Raw genomic sequence first — 24,827 nt, forward strand, 5'->3', positions numbered from 1 at the left:
AAAAAACAGCACCACTAATAAATTCAGCCCTCTAGGAGAAGAGACAAACTGAGGAAAGTCGACATTTCTTAGGAGCTTTCAGGGTAATTCCCGAATGCTGCCGACACATTTTTTTTGACTGAACATGGAATTTATCTGTTATTACTGTATTGTACTCTCCCAATTGCTTAGTGTGGTTCTCTGCACACATTAAACACTCAATAAATATGATTGACTGACTGATAGGAATGGGAGCTGGTGGTTTTAGACCTCAGAACCCATTTAATTTTTCTGATTGTTGAAAAGGGCTATAGGGGAATATAGGACTTTTCAAAAAATTCTGTCCTCATTTGAAACAGGTGCAGTTCTATGTACATAGATGAAGTATTGGTGAAGAAAATGTCAATCACATTTCTCTAATGAAGACGGGAAAAGTTACATTGAATGTACCGTTTGCAAATTCTAAAAGCAGACCTTTTATGTTCACATTAATTCTTCCATATTATTATCGTGGTATTTAACTGCTTATTATGTGTCTAATTTACCGGGATAAATGCAAGGTTTTTAATCAATCAGTGGTACTTAGTGTGTACCATGTGCAGAGCACTATACTATGCGCTTGAGAGATTACAGGCAAAAACTCCTCACTCTTGGCTTCAAGGCTGTCCATCACCTCGCCCCCTCCTACCTCACCTCCCTTCTTTCCTTCTCCAGACCAGCCTGCACCCTCCGCTCCTCTGCCGCTAACCTCCTCACTGTGCCTCGTTCTCGCCTGTCCCGCTGTCGACCCCCGGCCCACATCCTCCCCCTGGCCTGGAATGCCCTCCCTCCACACATCCGCCAAGCTGGCTCTCTTCCTCCCTTCAAAGCCCTACTGAGAGCTCACCTCCTCCAGGAGGCCTTCCCACACTGAGCCGCCTCCTCCCCCTCCCCATCCCCCCACCCCACGTCCTTCCCCTCCCCACAGCACCTGTATATATGTTTGTACAGATTTATTACTCTATTTTCCTTGTACGTATTTACTATTCTATTTATTTTATTTTGTTAATATGTTTTATTTTGTTGTCTGTCTCCCCCTTCTAGACTGTGAGCCCACTGTTGGGTCGGGACCGTCTCTATATGTTGCCAACTTGGACTTCCCAAGCGCTTAGTACAGTGCTGTGCACACAGTAAGCACTCAATAAATATGATTGAATGAATTACAATACATCAGAATTAGCAGACATATTTTCTACCCATATTCAGCTTCCAGTCTAGAGGAAACAGCTGAGGAGAGGGTGGGAAGACCCATTCATCACAACCTTGGCAAGCGTGGGCGGTGGTAGAAGGTTATCAGTTTGGACACAGTCCCTGTCCAGCATGGGGCTCAAAGTTTAAGTAGGAGGGAGTAGGATTTAATCCCCATTTTACAGATGAGGGAACTGAGGCACAGTGAAGTGACTTGCCTAAGTTCGCACAGTACGTTGGTGGCAGAGCCGGGATTAGAACCCAGGGCCTCTGACTCTCAGACTTGTGCTCTTTCCACTAGGCCTCTGTTCATGCTGAGGGATTGCATCAAATCTGAGGTGTGACTTGATAGCAATGATGGGAAAATGTTTCCTGAAGAAGTTCATGCGAGAAAAAGCCCCCAAAGAATATGACGACAGGAAAGTCTGAAATTTGCCCCACTTGCTGCCTCTTTTGCTTCTGTCCTGTACTCTGTTTTGTAGGAGTAAGACAAACTTCTGGAGCCATACCAGTCACAGTACTGTGGCAGTGGATCACAGTTCTGTGCCAATTTTTTCACTAAATACCACTCGAAACTACCACTAAGTGAATGCTTCTGTACACAATAATAATCGTTGTATTTATTAAGCACTTTACTATTTTCTGAGCAAGCGCTTAGTACAGTACTCTGCACTCAAATGCCATTCATTCATTCATTCAGTCGTATTTATTGAGTGCTTGCTGTGTGCAGAGCACTGTACTAAGCGCTTGGGAAGTACAAGTTGGCAACATGCAGAGATGGTCCCTACCCAACAGGCTCACAGTCTAGATTAGCAAGCACTGTGCCAAGTGCTGGGGTAGGTATAATACAGTCAGATCAGGCACAGTCCCTGTCCCACATAGGGCTCAAAGTCCAAACCTGGTGAGGATTTTCATGAACACTGAACCCAGACTTTTGATCTGTGCCGTGGAAAGCAGGCTCAAATAAACTCCACAGACAGCTTATGCAGTAAGAACAAAATGTCTTCCCAACCCCATCCCTTTGTGTCTCCCCCAACCCTGCGCATCTCACTACGCACAGGGGCAAATCTCATGATCTGTAATACTTGGAGTTTGGCCCGGACTGAGGTGCGAGATGTGTGAGGTGGGAGAAAGTCACTCTTCGTCCCTGCAATAGGGCCAGGAGCTGTTTTGAGGGAGTTGAGGAGAGTTTCTTTTTGGCTGAAGAGGAAACAGTGGGAGGAGGATGAACAGAAGCTGCTTTCCACTCAGGGTTCCTGTATGCATTTGGTAGTCTTATGTTGACTTGGGGAACAAAGTATGTTGTTTCCATGTTTCTGCTGCCTGATATGCTCTTGGCCAGGGCACAAGAGCCTGTATTTCTCTCATGAGTATACAGGTAATTCATTCATTCATTCAGTCATTTATTGAGCGCTTATGGTGTGCAGAGCACTGTACTAAGTGCTTGGGAAGTACAAGTTGGCAACATATAGAGACAGTCCCTACCCAACGATGGGCTCACAGTCTAGAAGGGGGAGACAGACAACAAAACAAAACATGCGGACAGGTGTCAAGTCATCAGAATAAATAGAAATAAAGCTAGATGCACATCATTAACAAAATAAATAGAATAGTAAATATGTACAAGACAATCCTGTGCTCGGTTCTTTTGAATGGGAGATTTTGAATGAATGGCCCATTTGGGACTGTGTTTGATCTCTTATTTTTGCTGGGGTGATAGTAGCACTGTTTCCTTACCAGAACACCCAGTCATTTAAAACAGCCACTGTCCCCATTCAGTTGGTCAGTACATCAGAGCACTGTACTGGATGCCTGCCATTTGCAGAATACTACATCAGACTCCTACAGTATGCACAGCACTGTACTGGATTACTTAGTATAGTGCCCAATAGGCACTGTTGAAGAGTGAATGAGTAGGTTGGGAATTGGAGGTCCCCAGGTGTTTGGGGAATGTGTCTGCTGTATTGTACTCTCCCAAGCACTTAATACTGTCCTCTGCACACATTAAGAGAGAAGCAGTGTGGCTTAGTGGCAAGAACACGGGCTTGGGAATCAGAGGACGTGGGTTTTAATCCTGGCTCTGACACTTGTCTGCTGGGTGACCTTGGGCAAGCCACTTTCTGTGCCTCAGTTACCTCATCTGTAAAATGGGGATTAAGACTGTGAGCCCCACGTGGGACAAACTGATTACCTTGTCTCTACCCCAGTGCTCAGAACAGTGCCTGGCGCTTAGTAAGCACTGAACAAGTACCATAATTATTAATAAATACCACTGATTGATTCACTGCTGTACATACAGCCTGGCCTGGGGTCACTGACTATACTGACCCTGCTCGACGCTTCCAAATAATTTATATCCTTAAGCCATTTGGGCACTTCCTGTTTTACCAGAACCACATTCTGACCTGTTCCAGCTTACTTTCCCCTATGGGTCTCTGTCTCCCCCATCCTCAGCACAGTATTTGGCCCCTAGCCTAACTAACTCTGTTGGTTATGTTTTGCTGACACACAGCTTGAAAACCCAGGAAAGCGTAGCTCTTCTAAGGTTTTGTGCCTTTTTGTCTTTTCAGGTATAAAGCTGTTGTACTAGCCGCAAACCATTTTGGGCGATTTTTCACCGGTCAGATCACAGCTGCTGGGAAAGTTCCCCCTGCTAAGGTGAGTGCGGTGAAAGGTTAAGAAACCCAGATCCTGGAGACTCAGTGTCTTAAACCGGGGATGGAGGGAGAGAGTAAATGAGCTTCACCTGTTACATTGTCTATGAACTGGTGGTACCTGTTAATGTAAGTATTTAAGTGAAGCATCTAGAGGGGAACCAATTATATATGATAGGAATTTGACTAGTTTAAGAATTGTATGGGTTTTCCCTGAACACTGTTAAACGGTATTCAAAAACTCAGTTATAGACCGGAAAAACTTCCCATGAACTAAGAGCAGAAGGATTTGGAAATGTGGAATTTCCTCCTGTAGAAATCTTTAAAAACAGGAGAGAAACCAGCTCACATGAGATTAAATGCAGTCCTGTCCTTTGGCCGAGTGTTGGACTGAATTTCCTCTAGAAGTACCTCCAGTTTTTTTGTAGGTGCTCAGTAAATACTATTGAATGATTGTTTGCTCAAGGTAAAATAGCCTTGCAAAATTAGAGAAGTAGCGTCACTTTCTTGTAGGTATTCAATAAATAGTACTATCAATCGGTGGTATTTATTTTTGTATGGTTTTTACGTGCTTACTATGTGCCAGGCACTGTACTAAGCACTGGGGTAGATAAAAGCTAATCAGATTGGACACAGTCCATGTCCCAGATGGGGATCACAGTCTTAATCCCCATTTTACAGATGAGGTAACTGAGGCCTAGAGAAGTGAAGTGTCTTGCCCAAGGTCACAGAGCAGACAAGCGGTGGAGCCAGGATTAGAATTTAGGCTGTATCCACTAGGCTATGCTGCCGCTCCATAGGCCATACTGCTTCTCAACTTTGATTGTTTTTTGTGTGCAGGGCACTATACTAATTGTTTGGGAGAGTATAGTATAATAGAGTTGGTAACATGATCCCTACCCTTAAGGAGTTTACAATCTATTGATTTGATTGTTGGCTCAAGGTCAAATATCCTAGCAAAATGAGACAATTAACTCTTGAATTATCTTCAGTTTCTTGTAAATACTAGTACTTACTAGTAAATACTATATATGGATTATAACTAGCGAAGTGAAAGGAACTGAGTGTTTGCACCAATGTATATATGTTTGGGTGTTGCACTTATGTGTATATGTTTATGAGCATCTATGCCCCAAGCAACCAATATAGTGCCCTGCAGAAAATAAGCACCCATTAAGAGTCCCAGGCTCCACCTCCAACTTCCTGAACCATTTTGATCCCTTTCTCACATTCCTTCTGTCATTCTTCATTCCTAATTGATTCTTGGGGACTTCAATAATCATGCAGCTCTTAGAACAGTGCTTTTCACATAGTAAGCACTTAACAAATATCATTATTATTATTGTGTAGATGTTCCCAACGAGCCTTCCACCCACTCCCTCTCACTCCTCTGCTCCAGTGACCACCTGCTCTGCCCCACCTCACATATCCACCAACGTGGGCACACACTTGATCTTATGATCTCCAGTAATTGTGCCAATCTCTACCAATTCTGAAATTCCTTAATCTGACCACAGCCTCCTCACCTGATCTTTCCCATCCAGCCACCTCCTGCAAATCTGTCCTTTTCCCCCCACAGAGACCTCTGTTCTTTTGACCCCCTCCAGTATTCTCAAGGCATCCTACGCCATTTAGTCTTTGTACCCAAAGTACCTTCTCCTGACGCACAAATCGACACACTCAACACCACCCTCTCTACTGACCTGAACTCCCTTGCTCCCCTGTCCCTCCGCCAGTCTCGTACCACTTACCTCTTACCACTCACCTGCTACCCTGGATCACCTCCACAGTCCGCTTCCTCTGCTCCTCTGCCCAAACTGTGGAACTCTCTGGGAGGAAATCCAGACATCTCTCTGACCTTGTCCACCTGAAATTCATTCTTATTTGCTTCAGCTCAGTCCACTCCACTACCCTACAACAATACTTCATCTTCCTAATTGGCTCCCCATACCCACTGCCCCCAGCAGTTGTTCCACACATTTAACTCCCTTTTCAAACCTCCTGTTCCCCCCCCTCCACCATCTCTTTCCCCTAATGACCTGGCCACATACTTAATCAACAACATTGAAACCATCAGGCATGAGCTCCGTAATCTCCTCTGCTCCTCTCCAATCCTCCATTCTCCTCCCTCTTTGATTCTCCCTATATTTCCTGCAGTAACTCAGGATAATAATAATGACGGTATTTGTTAAGCACTTACTCTGTGTCAAGCACTGTTCAAAGCGCAGGGGTAGATATAAGGTAATCAGGTTGTCCCACGTGGGGCTCACAGTCTTAATCCCCATTTTACAGATGAGGGAAGTGAGGCACAGAGAAGTGACTTGCCCAAAATTACACTTTTGCCTCCTCTCTAAATCTCCTTCTGCCTGTGCTTCTGACTCTTCATACCTCTGTGAAACACTCGTTCCCTCTCTTCTTCCCTCCTTGACTGCCATCTTCAACAGTTTACTCCCCAGTGGCTTCTTCCCCACTGCTTTCAAACATCCTTAGGTATCCCCTGTCCTAAAAAGCATCCCTCCCTTGACCCCGTGGCTGCCTTTAGTAATTGCCCCATCTCCCTCCTACCGTTTCTCTCCAAACCTCCTGAGAGAGTTGTTTACACCTGCTATCTCCACTTCCTCTCCTCCAATTCTCTCCTAGATCCCCTCCAATCTGACTTCAGCCACCTTCACTCCACAGAAACAGCCCTCTCTAAGGTAACCAGTCACCTTCTTCTCACCAAATCCAACAGCCTCTACTCCATCCTAAGCCTCCTAGACCTCTCAGCCACCATTGACACTGTTAGACACCCCCCACCTCTCTTTGAAACTTTAACCAGCCTTGGATTCACTGACACTTTCCCCCATTGGTTCTTTTCCTATCTCTCTGACAGCTCCTCAGTTTCTCTTGCTGGCTTCTCCTCTGCCTCCCACCCCCTAACTGTGGGAGTCCCTCAAGGCTCAGTTCTGGGGCTTCAACTGTCACCTCTATGCAGATGATTTCCAAATTTACATCTCTAGCCCCGACTACTCTCCTTCCCTGCAGTCTTGCATTTCCTCCTGCCTTCAAGACATCTCTAATTGGATGTCCTGCTGACACCTCAAATTAAACATGTCCAAAACTGAACTCCTTATTTTCCCAACCAAACCCTTATTTTTCCAACCCACTCTTTCCCATCACTGTAGACAACACCACTACCCTCCCTGTGTTACAAGCCCGTAATCTTGGCGTTGTCCTCAACTCATCTCTCTCATTTCACCCACATATTCAGCCTGTTACCAAGTCCTGTAGGTTCTACCTGCACAACTTTGCTAAAATGAGAAGCAGCATGGAATAGTGGATAGAGCACAGGCCTAGGAGTTAGAAGGTCATGGGCTCAAATTTGAGCTCTGCCACTTGTCTGTTGTGTGACCTTGGGTAAGTCACTTCACTTCTCTGTGCCTCAGTTACCTTATCTGTAAAATGGGTATTGAGACTGCGAGCCACATGGGGGTCTGGGACCGTGTCCAACCTGATTTGCTAGGATCCACCCCAGTGCTCAGTACAGTGCTTGGCACATTGTAAGCACTTAACAAATACTGTAATTAGTATTAAGTATTAAAACCTTCCCACTCCTTTCCATCCAAACTGCTACCATGCCTATCCAAGTACTTGATAATAATTGTGGTATTTAAGCACTTACTAAGTGCTGGGGTAGATAACAGAGTAATCAGGTTGTCCCATGTGGGCTCACATTTTTAATCCCCATTTTACAGATGAGTTAACTGAGACACAGAAAAGTTAAATGACTTACCCAAGGTCACAGCTGACAAGTGGCAGAGTCGGGATTAGAACCCACATCTTCTGACTCCCGAGCCCATGCTCTTTCCACTAAGCCACGCTTTATCCTGTCCTGCCTTGACTATTGCATCTGCCTCCTCGCTGACCTCCGGGCCTCCTGTCTCCCCCCGCACTCTACATCCATACTTCACTCTGCTGCATTTATAATTTATCAGCAAAAATGTTCAGTCCATGTCTCCCCACTCCTCAAGAACCTCCATGGCTGACGATTCACCTCTGCATCAAACAGAAACTTCTTACCTTTCTTTGGCTTTGGAACACCCAATCACTTGTCCCTTCCTGCCTCCCCTCACTAATCTTCTACTGCAACCCAGCCCACACACTCTGCTCATCTAGTACCAGCTTACTCACTGGGCCCTGATCTCATCTATCTCACTGCTGACCCCTTGCCTTGCTCCCTTGAGACTGGAACTCCTTCCCCCTCCGTATACACCAGAGCACCACTCTCTCCACCTTCAGAACATTATTAAGGTCACATCTTTTCCAAGGGGCCTTCCCTGATTAAACCCTCTTTTCCCTGGCTTATTCTCCCTTCTGCATCATCTATGCATTTGGATCATCTATGCATTTGGATCTGTGACCTTTGGACATATCATCGATCATCAATCGTATTTATTGAGCGCTTACTATGTGCAGAGCACTGTACTAAGCGCTTGGGAAGTACAAGTTGGCAACATTTAGAGACAGTCCCTACCCAACAGTGGGCTCACAGTCTAAAAGGGGGAGACAGAGAACAAAACCAAACATACTAACAAAATAAAATAAATAGAATAGATATGTACAAATAAAATAAATAAATAAATAGAGTAAAAAATATGTACAAACATATATATATGCAGGTGCTGTGGGGAAGGGAAGGAGGTAAGATGGGGGGGATGGAGAGGGGGACGAGGGGGAGAGGAAGGAAGGGGCTCAGTTTGGGAAGGCCTCCTGGAGGAGGTGAGCTCTCAGCAGGGCCCCATTCTGAACTCCACAGCACTTATGTGCACATCTTTATATGCTATAAATTACTTAGTTCATTCATTCAATTGTATTTATTGAGCGCTTACTGTGTGCAGAGCACTGTACTGAGCGCTTGGGAAGTACAAGTTGGAAACATATAGAGACGGTCCCTACCCAACAGCGGGCTCACAGTCTAGAAGGGGGAGACAGATGACAAAACATATTAACAAAACAAAATAGAATAAATATGTACAAATAGAGTAATAAATACGTACAAACATATACATATATACAGGTGGTGTGGGGAGGGGAAGGAGGTAAGGTGGGGGGGATGGGGATTAATATTAATAACCTAGTTATTAATATTAACGTCTGTCTCCCCCTCTAGACTGTAAGCTTGCTCTGGGCAGGGAACATTTCTGCTAATTCTGTTGTATCATACTCTCCAAAGTGCTTAATACAGTGATCTGCACATAGTAAGCACTCAATAAATAATAATAATAATAAAGGCATTTGTTAAGTGCTTACTATGTGCAAAGCAGTGTTCTAACCACTGGGGAGGATACAAGGTCCCACGTGGGGCTCACAGTTTTAATCGCCATTTTACAGATGAGGGAACTGAATCCCAGAGAAGTTAAGTGACTTGCCCAAAGTCACACAGCTGACAAATGGCAGAGCCGGGATTAGAACCCATGACCTCTGACTCCCAAGCCTGGGCTCTTTCCACTGGGCCATGCTGCTTCTCTACCAATATGATTGAGTGGTTGACAGGTACTCAGTAAGTACTGTCGAGTGAATAAATGACACTGAAATTCTTGCAGAGAAAGAGGTGCCTGTCTCTCCCTTCTAGACTGTGAGCCCGTTGTTGGGTAGGGACCGTCTCTATATGTTGCCGACTTGTACTTCCCAAGCGCTTAGTACAGTGCTCTGCACATAGTGCTTAATATAATTGAATGAATGAAATTCTGCCTCAAATACTAGGACAGTCCAGTCCTATTCCCCAAACTAGTACTAATAAAAATGAAACCCCCAAGCCACTACATTGCTGTATCATTTTTTATTTTGTAATTCAGAGAAACAGATTCTGAAGCAGGCAGTTTTTGGGAACCTCACGGCTCGTTCAGCTTGCGACAAATGAGGTCATAAAAATTCAAGAAACAGATTTGAGCGCTTATTTAATCACCACTTTTTAGCCAGAGAGGATACCACACAGGTCTTAGCTCAGTGCTTACACAAAGGCTTTCTTTGTTCCCCACAATTACAGCCTAGCTCTGCTTCCTGCCCCTGCTTGATAACCTTTGGGGACTGTCTTAGTTCCAGGTTCTGCTGGTTGCCAAGTGAAGAACCTCTTATTTCATGCCTTCGTTTGTTATCCGATGGGAGGTTTCCCTTGGATTCTTTGTCCCGCCCCTTCTTCTTCTTAATTGTCCCAGAGTCATGTCTCTCTTGCCACCTTTGCTCTTATTCATTCATTCATCCAGTCTGGTTATTATCCAGCGCTTACTATGTGTAAAGCTAATTCTACCTTGCAACCTTGTTTAAGGCTGACTCCTTAAACAAGGAGGTGATACATATAGGTGGTACAGGCTGCTCACTCCCTTTGTGCTTGAGCAGATCAGAATGCAGTGTGGCTTAGTGGAAAAAGCATGGGTTTGGGAGTCAGATATCGTGGGTTCGAATCCTGTCTTCCACTTGTCAGCTGTGTGCTTTGGGAAAGTCACTTAACTTCAATGTGCCTCAGTTACCTCATCTGTTAAATGGGGACTAAGACTGTGAGCCCGGGTGGGACAACCTGATAACCTTGTATCTACCTCGGTGCTTAGAACAGTGCTGGCACATAGTAGGCACTTAACAAATGGCATTATTATTATTATTATTATTATTATTATTAACTCCATCACCCTCAAAGCATTGTAGAGATTTGCAAGGTCAGCAGGGTACAAGCAGAAGATTGTAAAGTCCTTGAGGGCAGAGAGCCTGTCTACATATTCTGTTGTACACTCCCAAGTGCTTTGTACAATGGTCTGCACAGAGTCAGCGCTAAATGAATACCACTGATTGATGTGGAAGAAGCTGTAGAAGCACCTTGGCGTAATGGATAGAACACGGGCCTGGGAGTAGGAAAGTTGTGGGTTCTAATCCCGGCTCCGCCACTTCACCGTGTCCTATTCAATTTGCTTGTATCCATCCCAGTGCTTAGTACAGTGAGAAGCAGCATTGATAGTGGATAGAGCATGGGCATGGGACTCAGAAGGTCGTGGGTTCGAATCCCAGCTCTGCTACTTGTCTGCTGTGTGACCTTGGGCAAATCACTTCCTTTCTCTGTGCCTCAGTTACCTCATCTTTAAAATGGGGATTGAGGTTGTGAACCCCATGTGGGACAGGGACTGAGTCCAACCTGAGTTGCTTGTGTCCACCCCAGTGCTTTGTGCAGTGCCTGGCACATAGTAAGCGTTGAACAAATACCGCAATTATTATTGTTATAGTGCCTGGTGCACAGTAAGTGCTTAACAAATATTATTATTATTATTATTATTATTATTATTAAGAAAAAGAAGCAGCAGTATTTGCCCCAGGCATAGAGGATCTATTGCCCCTAGCCAGGGCAGAAATGCTTACAAGGCTACCCCCTTCCTGGAATTCCTTGGCTGCCGAATCCCTCTGAGGACTATCCATTGTGTCACTCCCCAGCACTCCCCCCATCCCAGCTGTTGGACCCCGGGATAGCTGCTAGGAGCCACTAAGGGAAAGAGGAAGAACCAGCATAGTCTAGTGGATCGAGCACAAGCCTCGGAGTCAGAAGGACCTGAGTTCTAAGCCTGCCTCTGACATTTGCCTTCTGGGTGACCTTGGGCAAGTCACTTGACTTCTCTGCATCTCAGTTTCCTTATCTGTAAAATGGGGGCTAAGACTGTGAGCCCCATGTGGGCCAGGGACTGTGTCCAACCTGACTATCTGGAATGTACCCCAGCACTTAGTACAGTGCCTGGCATATAGTAAACACTTAATAAATACCATTAAAAAAAAAGGGAGGGAGAGAGGTATGCTTGGAGGTGAGAGAGAGATTGGAACAGGATTTGGCCAGAGAACAGGCCTAAGGGGAGGTGGTGGGGACGAGCAGATGTTGTTCATCTTTGCCCTCCCTGGAGGCCCACCTATGACTCTCTGCCCCAGAGGGCAACAAAACAAGGCGAGGATCCAGGAGCCTAGCCATCAAGAAGGCTCTGGACCTTCTAGTCTTCTCCCTACCTGGGATTCCTCCCTTCAAGGCCCTGCTGAGAGCTCACCTCCTCCAGGAGGCCTTCCCAGACTGAGCCCCTTCCTTCTTCTCCCCCTCGTCCCCCTCTCCATCCCCCCCATCTTACCTCCTTCCCTTCCCCACAGCACCTGTATATATGTATATATGTTTGTACATATTTATTACTCTATTTATTTATTTATTTTACTTGTACATATCTATTCTATTTATTTTATTTTGTTAGTATGTTTGGTTTTGTTCTCTGTCTCCCCCTTTTAGACTGTGAGCCCACTGTTGGGTAGGGACTGTCTCTATATGTTGCCAATTTGTACTTCCCAAGTGTTTAGTACAGTGCTCTGCACATAGTAAGCGCTCAATAAAGAAGATTGATGATGATGATGATTCCAGGACTCTCGTCCCTCTCCCTTGATAACGATTTCTCTTCCCACCCCAGATTCTGATTATCGGCGGTGGAGTTGCTGGGCTGGCTGCCGCAGGAGCCGCTAAGTCTATGGGGGCCGTCGTACGGGGGTTTGACACCAGGTGAGTCCCCCTATTACGTTGGGTCCCCGAAGCGTTTCTTCTGTTCACCCGTGTAGGATTTTTCCCATTGCTGCTCACTGTAGGACAGCTGTTCCAGCATCCTCTCCTCATGTCCCACTCAGGACCTCAAATGGCATCATCTAAGCCATGGCGAGAAGGAAGGCGGCATCATTGTTTAGATCAGCCACTTGTGCAGCAAGCATAAACGGAGAGACTGTCGGAGCGGTGGATCTGGGAAAATTGGGAGGAATGAAAACAGCTTCAGGCACTGGTTTTAAGTGTCACAATGCTGCAAAGGACGTCTTTACAGACACACGATGGGGGAAGGACCGTCAGTCTCACATGAGCCACACCTCCACACAACCCAGAAAATCTCCTTTTCAGGAGTGCCGTCTTTAAACCTCAAGGCCAACTGTATATGTTTATTGGGGGGGGGGGGGGGGGGGGTGGTGGTGGTGTGTGTGTGTGTGTGTGTGTGTGTGTGTGTGTGTGTGTGTGTGTGTGTTTACAAGTTTAAATCAGCCAAATTCACATGTAAAAATGATGCTGTTAGCAGTGAGATTTTACTGCGTGTTGGTGTGGGTGAGAAGCCTTGTGTATGACTAATAGGCCCTTCCAAATGTGCACCCCTACCGTCATTTTGGAAGTAGCTAGTCAAGGCAAAGGGAAAATGTTTTTCCCTTGTTCTGTATGGTGTTTCTGATGGCCCAGCAGATGGTGCCATTTACTTGGCAGTTTTTGCCAGTGAAAACTATTTTTCCGCAGCTCCTTAGGCTTAAAAGCACTTTAAAGCACTCAGTCAGCTCACCGTATCCTGCCTCACCTCACTTATCTGCTACTGCAGCCCAGCCTGCACACTCCTCTCCTCTAGCTCCGGCTTACTCGCTGTGCCCCGATCTCATCTATCTTGCCGCTGACCCCTCTCTCATGTCCTCCCCCTAGCCTGGAACTCACTTCTGCCCCATATACATCAATAAATATGATTGATGATATACATCAGATCACCACTCTCTCCACTTTCAAAGCATTAGTAAGGTCACATCTCCTCCAAGAGGCCGTCCCCGACTAAGTCCTCTTTTCCCCGGCTCACTCTCCTGTTGCCAACTTGTACTTCCCAAGCGCTTAGTACAGTGCTCTGCACACAGTAAGCGCTCAATAAATACGATTGATTGAATTGATTGATTGTTGTCAATGCATGCGGATCTGTGACCCTTGTGCATTTGATATTATCCCAACCCCACAGAATTTACACAGGTCTTTAAATTATATATTATTTATTCATCTTAATGTCTGTCTCCCCATCTAGACTATAAGCTTGTTATTGGTAGGGAAAGTGTCTGCTAATTGTATTGAACTCTCCCAAGCACTTTTCATTCATTCATTCAGTCGTATTTATTGGGCACTTACTGTGTGCAGAGCACTGTACTAAGCACTTGGAAAGTACAATTCAGCGACAGATAGAGACAATCCCTACCCAACAACAGGCTCACAGGCTAGAAGGGGGAGACAGACAACGATACAAGTAGAAAGGCATCAATACCGTCAAAATAGATAAAAAGAATTATAGTGCTCTGAACATAGTAAGTGCTCAATAAATACCATTGACTGAGTGATTTAAAAATAATCGCCGCAGTTTAAAAGCAATGTAAAATTCAAGTTTTTCTCAAAAGAAAAAAGGACATTGCACCAAGAGGCACAAATCAAAGAACCAGTAGTTATTAAAACATCCGTTGAGGGATTCTCAACACCAAAAACAGTTTCTTCATGGTCACTGAGATAGACGAACACATGTTTCTGGAACAGTTGCAGAAGAGAACTGTGTTTCCAAAACACATGTTGCCTTTCCTTCCCTGAGCTGTGTTTTAATTGTGCTTTTGAGTCATTCTCCCTCGGTTTGTGTCGTATCTGCTGCTGACCTGGAGTCTGGCCCTGGACAAGAGCAGCGTTTTTCACAGTGTCGTGAAACAAGTTGTTTGAGCTTGGCAAATTTAATTCAATCATTCAGTCATATTTATTGAGCGCTTACTGTGTGCAGAGCACTGTACTAAGCCCTTGGGAAGTACAAATTGACCACGTATCGAGATGGTCCCTACCCAACAACGGGTTAATGGGGTACCGTGTGTGCCAGCCAAACTCCACAGCCCTGTGAATTTGTTTGTTAGCACGGGAGGAGGGGCTAAAGGAGCTAGTGGTCGGCCATCTAGGGAACCGACTCTCCGAATAATAATGATAATAGTAATAATTGCGATTAATAAGCACCTACTATGTGCCAGGCACTGTACTGAACTCTGGGGTGCATACAAGCAAATATGGGCTGGTTACAGTTAGTCCCTGTCCCACATGGGGCTCACAGTCTTAATCTCCATTTTAGGTGAGGGAACTGAGGCATAGAGAAGTGAAGTGACTTACCTAAGGTCACTTAGCAGACAAGTGACAGATGAATGCTACTCCCTGGAGAGCATTCAGTCTGAGTGTGGCCCATTGGTAAGAGCCCTGCAGCTGAAACGGGCAATAGAAGCTCTTGGGGAAGCGGCGGGATCTAGTGGAAGAGCACGGGCCTGACAGTCAGAGGACCTGGGTTCTAATTCTGCCTCTACCCCTTGCCAGCTCTGGCTGGGGCAAGTCACTCTCAAGCTTCTCTCTGCCTCATGTGTCTCATCTGGATAATGGGGATTCAATGCCTGTTCTCCCTCTCATTTAGACTGGGACAGAGATTGTGTCGACTTGAGAAGCAGCGTCAGCTGTGTGAGTTTGGGCAAGTCACTTAACGTCTCTGTGCCTGTTACCTCATCTGTAAAATGGGAATTAAGACTGTGAGCCCCACGTGGGACAACCTGATTACCTTGTATCTACCCCAGTGCTTTAGAACAGTGCTTGGCACATATTAAGTGCTTAACAAATGCCATCATCATCATCATTATAATCTCACATTTTTCCCAGAGCATTTTACAGTGCTTGGCACATAGTAAGTACTTAACCAATACAGTTATTGCTATGGGTAACTGGGTGTGGATCCAGCATCCCCAGTTATACACCCTTCTCTTGGTGGATGGGTTATTTGGGCGTTGCGAGGCAAAACTTACCCCCAATTATAACCCAAATCAGTTCATCTGGCAAATCCTAGTCTTTAAAAATGATCTAAATTGGCAAAACCGTTGTGAAAGCATCTGTAGTTGTCCTCTGTGTTCAAAAATGTTACTAATTGTGATGGTCACCTGTGGGTATGTGTCCAATGTCCCAGCCACAGCATCCAGCAAACCATAGGCCGTTCTTTGTTGTGTTGTCATGGTCATTTTTGCAGTGGCCGGCTGTTGCTTTTACCTTCTTGTCTGAGGATCCACTTGCTCGTCATGGACAGCGATCATGTCTACCAATGCTGTTGTACTGTACACTCCCAGGTGCTTAGTACAGTGCTCTTGTGCTGAAGGAATACCGTGGATGATGATGGAGCTGCTGCTCAAAAATAGCTGCACTTTGCTGGTTCATAGTGTTTCAGGCTAGTCTGGTCAGATGACACCCTGTTTGCAGCTGAGAGGCGGTATCTGAGGCTTTGTTGTATTGCCTCCTTTAACTGTGAAAAGCAACATTGTAGCCAAAATGTGTGTGTGTGTATTGTTGTTCTGACGGTAGGACTTGTCACTGACAATCGCCCCCACCCCAAATCAATCAATCAATCGTATTTATTGAGCGCTTACTGTGTGCAGAGCACTGTACAGCAACATTGTAGCCAAAATGTGTGTGTGTGTGTGTGTGTGTGTGTGTGTGTGTGTGTGTATTGTTGTTCTGATGGTAGGACTTGTCACTGACAATCGCCCCCACCCCAAATCAATCAATCAATCAATCGTATTTATTGAGCGCTTACTGTGTGCAGAGCACTGTACTAAGCACTTGGGAAGTACAAGTTGGCAACATATAGAGACAGTCCCTACCCAACAGTGGGCTCACAGTCTTAAAGGGGGAGACAGAACAAAACCAAACATACTAACAAAATAAAATGAATAGAATAGATATGTACAAGTAAAATAAATAAATAAATAGAGTAATAAATATGTACAAACATATACACATAAATACAGGTGCTTTGGGGAGGAGGTAAGGTAAACCCAAGTGATCTGGTCCCCACTGGCTGTCCCTGTTGACTGGCTGACCCAAGTTGATGTTAAATAGCCAAAAGGTGATAAGTCTGAGTGCTACACTAAGGTGAATTACTTGTTATGGTTATGTAACTCAAAGGGAGAGAAATTAAGGGGATTTTACTTTTGGATAAAGTGGCATAAAATAGTAAACTGTAATCCATTCAAAGCTAGTCTTCTTGAAGTCCATCGGTTGTTTAGTGGAGTCTCCATCATGGCTGCCTCATGTTTAGAATCCAAGTGAATGCTAGCTTCCCAAACCAAACACACCCACCCACCCACCACACCTTCTAATCAGTGCCCTGTGTTTGGCAGAGAGTTTGGAGACTCTCCCTGCTGTGGTTGAAAATGACTGTTGTTTAAACCTGTGCAGGTGTGCTTTTAAACTGCCAGCCTACTATCCAGCTGCAAAGCAGAGTCAGTCAGTCTTGTATGTTGAGCACTTATTATGTGTGGGGCACTTGGGGGAGTACAGGATAACAATATAACAGATACATCTGCGCATCAGGCAGAAACTCCTCACCCTGGGCTTCAAGGCTGTCCATCCCCTCGCCCCCTCCTACCTCACCTCCCTTCTCTCCTTCTCCAGCCCAGCCCGCACCCTCCGCTCCTCTGCCGCTAATCTCCTCACCGTGCCTCGTTCTCGCCTGTCCCACCATCGACCCCCGGCCCACGTCATCCCTCGGGCCTGGAATGCCCTCCCTCTGCCCATCCGCCAAGCTAGCTCTCTTCCTCCCTTCAAGGCCCTGCTGAGAGCTCACCTCCTTCAGGAGGGCTTCCCAGACTGAGCCCCTTCCTTCCTCTCCCCCTCGTCCCCCTCTCCATCCCCCCCATCTTACCTCCTTCCCTTCCCCACAGCACCTGTATATAGGTATGTATGTTTGTACATATTTATTACTCTATTTTATTTGTACATATCTATTCTATTTATTATTTTGTTAGTATGTTTGGTTTTGTTCTCTGTCTCCCCCTTTTAGACTGTGAGCCCACTGTTGGGTAGGGACTGTCTCTATATATTGCTAATTTGTACTTCCCAAGCGCTTAGTACAGTGCTCTGCACATAGTAAACGCTCAATAAATACGATTGATGATGATGATGATTCCCTGCCCACACCAAGCCTACAGTCTAGAAGTCCTCCAGAGCTTTATTTTCTCCTGGACGGGTCCTAAGGAGTTGGCTGCCGTAGGTGCCTGACCCCGGGGGCCGCCGGGAGCCAGTTGGGGAGCTCCATGACCTCTTGAGCCCCTGCTGAAAAAAGTCCTTGTGCTTGAAAAGTCCCCCCCCGCCCCCCCACCATCAGGGGAAATAGGGGAACTGGCGAAATGTCACTTGTCAGTGCTAAGTTTACACCCGCCCCCGCCCCCCATCCTTGGGGAATTCTAGAATAAAAATAAGTCCTGTAGGCTGTAAACTCCTTATCGTCAGTGATTGCATCTTCCAACTCTAGGAAGCATTCATTCATTCAATCGTATTTATTGAGTGCTTACTGTGTGCAGAGCACTGTACTAAACACTCGGGAGAGTACACTACAACAATAAACAGACACATTCCCTGCCCACAATGAGCTTACAGTCGAGAGGGGGAGAGCGTGACTTACCTGTATATATGTATATATGGTTGTACATATTTATTACTCTATTTATTTATTTATTTATTTATTTATTTATTTATTTTACTTGTACATTTCTGAGCTCTTTCCATATACAGAGCACTATACTAAGCGCTCGGGAGAGTAAAATATAACAGTATAACAGATACATTCCCTTCCCACAATGAAAGTGCTTTTGCATTTTCTCCAGTCTCCTTGGAACTCCCCGTGGTGACCTTCAGCCCCTTCTATGGCGTTGTGCCCACCGAGCAGGCCTGAGCCCTGCCGGCCCTGACAGCTGATGATCTGCTAGATGCCACGTATTTAGGTGACATTGTCTTTGGTTTTTTGCCGGTTCATCCCTTTCAAAACCCCAGGGCCGCCGCTTTGGAGCAGTTCAAGTCTCTTGGTGCTGAGCCTTTGGAGGTGGATTTGAAGGAATCTGGAGAAGGACAAGGAGGATATGCCAAAGAAATGTCCAAAGAATTCATTGAGGCTGAGATGCAGCTCTTTGCCAAGCAGTGCAAAGAGGTCGACATCCTGATCAGTACTGCTCTCATTCCAGGTGGGCCTAAAAAGGTTTCCCTCCAGTCCCTTCACCCCTAAACCCCTCTCCAGCCTCTTTGAAATTTCTACCTCTTTGAAGATGTTTGGCTCCCAGTCAGGAAGTCAATTGCAGGCTGCGATAATAATAATAATAATGTTGGCATTTGTTAAGCGCTTACTATGTGCCAAGCACTGTTCTAATCTCTGGGGTAGACACAAGGTAATCAGGTTGTCCCACGTGAGGCTCACGGTCTTCACCCCCATTTTCCGGATGAGGTAACTGAGGCACAGAGAAGTTAAGTGACTTGCCCAAGGCCACACAGATGACAAGTGGCGGAGCGGGGATTAGAACCCACAACCTCTGACTCCCAAGCCCGAGCTCTTTCCACTGAGCCACGCGTGTCCTGCTTCATCTCATCGTTCATGCCCAGTGTGGTACTCAATACAATACAAACAGGTTCTAGTCCCAGCTCTGCCACTTGTCTGCTGTGTGACCTTGAGAAAGTCACTTCTTCTCTGTGCCTCAGCTACCTCATCTGTAAAATGAGGATTGAAACTGTGAGCCCCCTGTGGGACCAGAACTATGTCCAACCTGTTTTGCTCGTATCCACCTCAGCGCTTAGTACAGTGCCTGGCACATAGCACTTAACAAATACCACAGTTATTATTATTATTACAGTGTCAGCACCTAAATGCCTCTGCTGATTGATTCATTCAACTGAACTGAGCACGTGCATGTACAGAGCAAAGTACTGAGCACTTACTGAATTGTACTCTCCATAGTGCTTTGTACATAAGTGCTCAATGAATACTATCGTTTGATTTGCAAAGCACTGTAGAGGGTACCTGATGGATGCATGGTACTGGACTAGTGACTTGGAAGACGACAATAAAAGCAAAAAACACACAGTCTTCTGCTCTTGAGGAGTTTACAGTGTGATGGGGAAGGCAGGCATACATTCATGTAGATACGACCGTTAAGAACAAGAGTGTGGAAAAATGAATAAATGAAGTTCATAAATCAGTAAAGCAGGAACAAGAGTTGGCCGTTGGATATACCCTCAGTTTGGTAAGGTGGCCAGCAGTGTTGCCGTGAAGCAGGAAAGGAACAAATATTTTGAAATACTTATTTTAGTGAGTTTCAGAGAGCTGACACAATCTGTTCTGTGTCACAGTGATAGAGTTTGGTGGAGACTCAGGTCTCGTCTCATTTCCAGTTCCGTGATCTTTTCCAAGCTCACTTAGCCTTTCCCTTAGACGGCATCCCTAAGGTAGGATATTTTCGTTTGGAAAAGATATCTAGGTGTTCCACTATCTCCTCATTTTCTCAGTAGCTTGGCATCTTCCTTGTTCTCTGGAGCGATCGTCCCGGAGGTCTGGAGGATGTGGCACTGTAAGACTTAGGGTTTTTCATGGTGGAGAGGACCTCAGGGCACAATCTCAGGAGAGTGTTTCGCTCTGTCCCTATAGGGAACTCCAGGTGGCTGTTACCATCACGTAGCTTAGCTTCTTTCTCCACCTGGAGGGGAAGGAGATTGGCCTTGCCTGAGAAATGCTATTAAAACTTTGCCCTAAGCCTGTCTCCCAAACCAGCTTCAGTCACACAACTCTCATGGGCAGAGGAACCTTTGGCTAATTTTCAGATGAGGCCTACTCCCTTCTCCCTGCCACCTCCCTCCCCTACTTTCCAGATTTGCAGTGGGAGGGTCGTCATTTAATTCTGGCTCTGGCACTTGTCCACTGTGTGAATTTGGGCAAGTCACTTCATTTCTCTGTCTCAGGGACCTCATCTGTCAAATGGGGTTTAAGACTGTGAGCCCCATTTGGGACGCGAGCTGTATCCAACTTGATTAGCTTGTATCTGCACCAGCACTTAGTACAGTGCCTGACAAATAGTATAAATGCTTAGTAAATGCCATTGAAAAAAATAAAAGCAAAACAGAAAGACAACCCAAACCAGCCATTACACTGGGCGCATTTTAAATGCCCCAGGAAGGAAAGCTGTGGATCTTATTCCCACCTTGTTTCTGTAGTTCTCTGAACACCGAGGAGGGAGGCGAGAGAAGCAGTGTTGCCTTGTGGATAGAACACAGACTTGGGAGTCAGAGGTCCTGGGTTCTAGTCTCAGCTCTGCCACTTGCCTGCTGTGTGACCTTGGGCAAATCTCGTGACTTCTCTGTGCTTTAGTGTCCTCATCTGTAAAATGGGGATTTAATGCCTTTTCTCCCTCCCGCTTGGACCGTGAGCCCCATGGGAGACAGGGTCGGTGTCGTACTTGATTGACATGTATCTATCCTCAGTGCTTGGGACATGGTAAGTGCTTGACAGATACCGTAATCATCTTTCCATATCCCCAGAATCTGGACCCATTCACCCCTCAGCCTGAGGCCCCTAATTCCATTCTCCTAACCCCTAGCCTGTTCACCATCAAAGCCTCCAGAAAACCATCCTCTTCCAGAGGGATTTCCCTGTCTAATTTCCACCTCCTTTGGTTACATCAACATAACAGCCGCCCTGAGCTTTTACGTGTTTATCAATGAATGTACTTCACGTATTTTTTTTTTTACACTTGTGCCATTGCCGGTTGGAATCCATATTTTTCCTCTTGCTCTCACTGTGGCCATGCGCAGTAACCCACCGGGAACAATGGATAATAATAATAATAATGATGGCATTTATTAAGCGCTTACTATGTGCAAAGCACTGTTCTAAGCACTGGGGAGGTTACAAGGAGATCAGGTTGTCCCACGGGGGGCTCACAGTCTTAATCCCCATTTTACAGATGAGGGAACTGAGTCACAGAGAAGTTAAGTGACTTGCCCAAAGTCACACAGCTGGCAATTCGAACCCCTGGCTCCAGAGCCCGTGCTCTTTCCACTGAACCACGCTGCTTCTCTATGAGCTTCGAACCTGAGACTTCAGGACCGAGCACCTCTGCGGAGGAATTGATTATAGTAATCGTTCTAATCGTAGTATTTAAGCGCATACTAGGTGCCAGGTGCTGTACTAAGCACCAGAGTAGCTCTGGACATATTACTCCCCTCCTCAAAAACCTCCAATGGCTACCGATCAATCTGCGCATCAGGCAGAAACTCCTCACCCCGGGCTTCAAGGCTGTCCATCACCTCGCCCCCTCCTACCTCACCTCCCTTCTCTCCTTCTACTGCCCAGCCCGCACCCTCCGCTCCTCCACCGCTAATCTCCTCATTGTACCTCGCTCTCGCCTGTCCCGCCATCGAACCCCGGCCCACGTCATCCCCCGGGCCTGGAATGCCCTCCCTCTGCCCATCCGCCAAGCTAGCTCTCTTCCTCCCTTCAAGGCCCTGCTGAGAGCTCACCTCCTCCAGGAGGCCTTCCCAGACTGAGCCCCTTCTTTCCTCTCCCCCTCGTCCCCCTCTCCATCCCCCCGTCTTACCTCCTTCCCTTCCCCACAGCACCTGTATATATGTATATATGGTTGTACATATTTATTACTCTATTTATTTATTTATTTATTTATTTTACTTGTACATTTCTATCCTACTTATTTTATTTTGTTGGTATGTTTGGTTCTGTTCTCTGTCTCCCCCTTTTAGACTGTGAGCCCACTGTTGGGTAGGGACTGTCTCTATGTGATGCCAGTTTGTACTTCCCAAGCGCTTAGTACAGTGCTCTGCACATAGTAAGCGCTCAATAAATACGATTGATTGATTGATTGATTGATTGATTGATACAAGGTAAAAGGGTTGGATACAGTCCCTGTCCCACTAGGACTCACAGTCTTAACCCCCATTTTACAGATGAGGGAACTGAGCGACAGAGACGTGAAGTGACTTGCCTAAGGTCACATAGCAGACGAGTGGCAGAGCTGGGATTGAAACCAGGTCCTTCTAACTCCGAGGCCCTTGCTTTATCCACTAGATCATGCTGATAGCGCTAGTAGTTGGCACAGTGCTACTCTCTTGGCACTGCCCGTCGTAGTTGCACTGGAGCGGAGAGTGCACTGAGTGGTAGGTGGGCAGGGTTGCAGTGCTTTATGAAGCATCTGCGAGGACTTTTGACTTTTTCAGCCAAAGTGCCCCTCACCCAGTGCCAGTGCTGAGCCCGGACTCCCTAACCCAGCGTGTGGTTGCTGTACGAGCTGCTATGCTCTTTACCCACAGTGAGCCTGGGAGTCCTCTAGACTGTAAGTTTGTTGTGGGCAGGGAATATGTCTGTTCATTGTTGTACTGTACTCGCCCAAGCGCTTAGTACAGAGCTCCACACACAATAAGTGCTCAATAAATGCGATTGAATGAAAGAAAGAAGGACCTGGGTCCTAATCCCGGCTCCACCACTTGTCTCCTTTGGGACCTCTGGCAAGTCACTTCACTTCTCAGTTCCCTCATCTGTAAAATGGGGAGGAAGGCTGTGAGCTCCGTGTGGGAAGTGGATCGTGTCCAACCTGATTAGCTTGTCTCCACCCCAGCTCTTAGAACAGGGCTTGACACATAGTAAGCGCTTAACAAGTACCATCATTACCTACCCACCACATTTATTGTTGTCTTACGCTGTTGAGTTGTGCCCGACCCATAGTGACACCACAGTCACATCTCTCCCAGAATGTCCCACCTCCATCTGCAATCGCTCTGGTAGCGATTCCGTAGAGTTTTCTTGGTAAAAATATGGAAGTAGTTTACCATTGCCTCCTTCAGCGCAGTAAACGAGTCTCTGCCCTTGACTCTCTCCCATGCTGCTGCTGCCCAGCACAGGAGAGTTTTGACTTGTACCAGATTGCCTTCCACTCCACTGGCCAAGCTAGTAATGGAATGGGTATAATAATAATAATAATAATAATGATGGCATTTGTTAAGTGCTTACTGTGTGCAAAGCACTGTTCTAAGCGCTTGGGGGGGATATAAGGTGATCAGCTTGTCCCACGTGGGGCTCACAGTTTTAATCCCCATTTTACAGATGAGGTAACTGAGGCACAGAGAAGTTAAGTGACTTGCCCAAAGTCACATAGCTGACAAGTGGCAGAGCCGGGATTAGAACCCATGACCTCTGGCTCCCAAGCCCTTGCTCTTTCCACTGAGCCACGCTGCGGGACTCTCCCTCCCATAGTTGTGACTGACAGAGTACTGGAAACTCTTCAGGTATGACCCTGAGAGGGGACCCATCACGTTAGCCTGCTATTTTTCATGCTATTTTTCAGGCTACCTACTGAGACTATTCATGTCTTCATGTTTTAGACTGTGAGCCCACTGTTGGGTAGGGACTGTCTCTATATGTTGCCAATTTGTACTTCCCAAGCGCTTAGTACAGTGCTCTGCACATAGTAAGCGCTCAATAAATACGATTGATGATGTCACAAAATGCCTTCAGGCAGAAGCCTTCACCACTGTTTCATTCATTCAGTCATATTTATTGAGCGCTTACTGTGTGTAGAGCACTGTACTAAGCGCTTGGGAAGTACAAGTTGGCACTGATGGCACAGTGGGGCCATCTGGGCACAGGAACCACTGTACGTCTACTCTCTGCCTCCCACATTTGATTGTATCTACCTTGAGGGCAGATTTAGATTATTTTTAGATTTTATTTTACTCCCAGTGTCCTAGTACAATACTCTGTACCCAGCAGGTTATATATAATTATTTTGTTGTTATGGATTTATTAAGTGCTTACTTTATGTCAAGCTCTGTTTTAAGCGCTGGGGTAGATACAATTTAATTAGGTTGGACATAGTCCCTGTCCCACATGGGCTCACAGTCTAAGTGGGAGGGAGAGCGGGTATTGAATCCCGAGTGTACAATTGTGGAAACAGTCACAGGGAAATTAGGTGACTTGCCCAAGGTCACAAAGCAGACTCGTGGCAGAGCCGGGAGTAGAATTCAAGTCCTCCGACTGCTAGGCCTCTGCTCTTTTACATTAAGCTATGCCGTTTCCCGTCGTAAATAAGTGCTCTGTAAATACTTATTCTTTGGAGCACCTTGATTCTGCTAGCTGAACCGTCGCTCCTCAATAGATGGAAACTCACCTGGACCTCTTCTCAGGTGTGATAATATATTGGTGGGCATTCTCCACTTACCCTGTGGATCTACAGACCAGTTCCATACATGTGTGGTGGAACAGCTGTTTCTTCAGCTGAGAAGCAGAGTGGCTCAGTGGAAAGAGCACGGGCTTTCGAGTCAGAGGTCAT

The 24,827-nt window shown here is 46.1% G+C and overlaps 1 protein-coding gene across 2 annotated transcripts in view; it reads left to right on the plus strand.

Moving 5' to 3' along the window:
- NNT (nicotinamide nucleotide transhydrogenase) overlaps positions 1-24,827 on the plus strand; it is a 119,345-nt gene that overhangs the window by 32,734 nt on the left and 61,784 nt on the right. For both annotated transcript variants that reach the window (XM_038743499.1, XM_038743500.1), the window contains 3 exons: positions 3,777-3,864; positions 12,314-12,402; positions 18,502-18,689. In XM_038743499.1, coding sequence (XP_038599427.1) covers positions 3,777-3,864; positions 12,314-12,402; positions 18,502-18,689 — 365 coding nt within the window. The remainder of the gene's footprint in view (positions 1-3,776; positions 3,865-12,313; positions 12,403-18,501; positions 18,690-24,827) is intronic.

Source organism: Tachyglossus aculeatus, chromosome 3 (assembly GCF_015852505.1).
Source record: "Tachyglossus aculeatus isolate mTacAcu1 chromosome 3, mTacAcu1.pri, whole genome shotgun sequence".
NCBI classification, from domain to species: Eukaryota; Metazoa; Chordata; class Mammalia; order Monotremata; family Tachyglossidae; genus Tachyglossus; species Tachyglossus aculeatus.